Raw genomic sequence first — 3,193 nt, forward strand, 5'->3', positions numbered from 1 at the left:
TGGCAGTCTTATGACGCGAAGGCAGGTAATGAGTGAGTAAAGGGCATCAGTAGACATGTGAAAGTAGCAGCCGTCTAGATAGTATAATGTGTGATCCGAGACTCCTTTTTTAATTATTAAGGCAGCTCTTTTATTCACATCACAAATCAATGTATACACTGTCCCGGATGCAACCCGGAGCAACATCAGGGAAGAGAGAGTGAGAACAAAGCGCACTTCTCCTAGACTACCGTGTTCCCAAGCCACAGAAGCACTGTCAAATATTTCCAAAAAAGAAGAGACATATATTTCTTATAATGTACAGACATACTTCGTATGTACCATGTTATAAAAATTTGAACGGAAGTTCCATACGCACACTAGAATAGGAGACGAATATTATAGTAGCAAAAATACTGCCTCACTAAGACAACTAATAGTCAGAGTAATATAGGCAATAACATGCATGCCACACATGCAAAAAAGATAATGTGACAAATAATTAAAGTCGAAAAACAAATGGAGTAACATAATATGTTACCATTATAGCACTTCTGAATGTAAAATCACTTTAAAAGTAATAAATGAAGATATCTATATTATCGTACATATGACACTACCCACTACGGAGGTAACAACATAGTATCTAGTAAGGGCATCGCCAACGCTAACCCCTAAATGAACACCGCAAATGTCATTTTTTATCCGAACGTGATCTATGTACATGATGCGGGAGGGAGTCATTCAATTCGTAATCACAAGAAAAAATCCCTGTTTGTCCCGTTGGGAGGAGAAATAGGAGAGGGGGGAGGGCGCATGCATGTGATGTGTATTTATGTGTGGTATGCGGTTGGAAGGACAGTGGTATCCCCAGCCCACCAGAGTTCAAATCCTAGACTTGACATGGGTGCTTGCATTTTTCTGGATTTATTCCAGACCTTCCCGCAATGTGCGTTCAGTGGAGAGGGGACGTTCCCGTCGACTACGAAGGCTCTGTGGTGACTTTCGTCACCCTCACGGTGATGTGTCAGATCAGTCTCTAGGAGGTTCTTATAGGGGTAGTGTATGTGTGTATGCGTATATGTGGGAAAATAGACATCCGGACCGCACCACAGACTGATAGGGGCCCCCATTAGATAATACAAATTGACAAAAAGTGGTCCGGATACCAACATCTGGACATATACCGGAGCTTTGAAGGTCCCTAAGGCTCCTCATAGTGGGTAGTATCATATACTACTAGCATGCATATGATACTAGTGTATTATACTATTTTTATAGTGCATAATATCATAAATGATCTTATTTATTATCATGCATGACACATAGTAGGATAACATATATTATGATACGGCATCTACCTATGTTACTCTAACCCCCTCTCTCTTCTTTAATCGTATGCCACATCACGTGGTTGCTAGTTCCCCGTGCATGATACCAGCTAAGACACCATCACTATGGCCAACTTAACATATGCATGTTAGGAATCTGAATTACTCCTCACCATGACTAGCCTAAGTAGTAGTGAAAATACAAAACAATACTACTAGTATTACCAACATACTTAGTTTTTATCTTACAAAAATGATGTGTAGATTGAATTTGAACTAGTCATTTAATTACATAACAGATAGGTATCTTGTCAATTCACTTTGAAACTTTCGGAATTTGAAAAGGTGTTCGCTTAGACAAAAAGAAATCTGAAACAGCTTATATTCAGCAACACCCTTAAGCTTTGCATGCGTTCACGCTTGGTCCATTTATGTCCTATGCTTGAGGAGGTAGAGGTGTTTTATGAGCAGCGCGCAAGATTCACTCAGAGATCATGTTCCAAGAGTTCTCCACCCAGTATAGACAGATATGTTTTTGAAAAGTTATAGATAGAAATGCAACAACCAGCTAGGCCTAGATTTGGCCTATAAAAGTCCAATAATTTCCAGTTTGCACGTCCATTGAACATGTGGAAAAAACTGTGGGTAGTGATGCATACTGTGCGTCGAACTTTATTATCCTGCTCACCCACTTGCTGGCGTGCATGCATAGCAGATTGCCAAGCAAGGTGCTAAATCTACGCCTATAAATAGATGTGCTACTAGCTCTGGCCAACAACAACAACAACATAGCATTCCACTCACAACAATAAGAGATAAGTGAGAGCTTTGCTCAAAAACCTTAAAAACAACCATGAAGAACACCAAGCTTGTGGCGATCCTTCTCCTCCATGCCATCCTGGTCATGGGAATCCTTGCACACGTGAATGGTTCGTGGTCTTTCATGTTCTTTATTCTATTTTTTGCATAACAAACTTTGATTGTCCTTTTGCAATTCCATTGATGTCTTATATATCTTATAAGTGATTACTAATATGATAGCATGCCATGCATGCGTGCAGCCAACTACTTCCCCAAGTGTTGTGACAAATGCAGGTCGTTCTCGGGGGTTGACATATGTGACGACGCCCATCCTCAGTGCCCCAAGGGCTGCTCCACATGCCGCGCGGTGCAGACGGGCCGTGTCAAGACGTTCCGATGTGCCGACATGCGCTCCACCATCAACGGTACGTGCGGCCCACGCTGCAAGAAGAACTGACCGGTTCAAGCAAGAATTAGGAGATGTGTTTCGCCAAAAATAAAGCTCAGATGAGACGAGCATTGTGACCGTTTTTGTGCGTAGATGTGGCCCCACATTGCACGCCGACAATGCATACACTATTGTCAGTCGCCGTTGTTTCATCATCACCACTGTTCTTGGTTTTAGTTTCCTCTTCAAGAGTAGTCTATTGTTGCTCACTTATCAGGTGCCCGTTGTATCCTTAGTGAATAAACACATATGTTGATTGTGTGCCTCCACTTAAAGCACATTTGTTCATGCCACGCGATTTTCTTAGGGACCAATGTTTAATATCTTTCTAGTTTTTTGCCTACTTAGAACGCTTATTATCCTACTATTTTATCTGTTCTAGAAGTCAAACTTTGTGGCTGCCAAATTGTTTGTAAAATTCCTAGTGCTCAGGCTATAGGTAGCCATACCCTCGTGGTCCCAATGTCTACACATATGTGCCAATTAATAAATTAACTGAGTCTACATAAGTCTGTATATAAGGAAATAGATGAGAAATACAACACAATTTTCCACATGTACCTCCCTTGAGAGGTAAGAGACCCCCCCCCCCCACCCCATAGCTCTCTCTCGCATTCCCTCTCTATCATACATC

General features: G+C 41.5%; 1 protein-coding gene across 1 annotated transcript; it reads left to right on the forward strand.

Annotated features, from left to right (window-relative positions):
* Positions 1 to 2,097: 2,097 nt before the first annotated feature.
* LOC119302626 lies at positions 2,098 to 2,852 on the forward strand. The gene is made up of 2 exons (XM_037579701.1): positions 2,098 to 2,239; positions 2,372 to 2,852. Exons 1-2 carry the CDS (start codon positions 2,164 to 2,166, stop codon positions 2,566 to 2,568), a joined length of 273 nt encoding a protein of 90 aa, XP_037435598.1. The 5' UTR covers positions 2,098 to 2,163; the 3' UTR covers positions 2,569 to 2,852.
* Positions 2,853 to 3,193: the final 341 nt, after the last annotated feature.

Source organism: Triticum dicoccoides, chromosome 1A (genome assembly GCF_002162155.2).
Source record: "Triticum dicoccoides isolate Atlit2015 ecotype Zavitan chromosome 1A, WEW_v2.0, whole genome shotgun sequence".
Lineage (NCBI taxonomy): Eukaryota > Viridiplantae > Streptophyta > Magnoliopsida > Poales > Poaceae > Triticum > Triticum dicoccoides.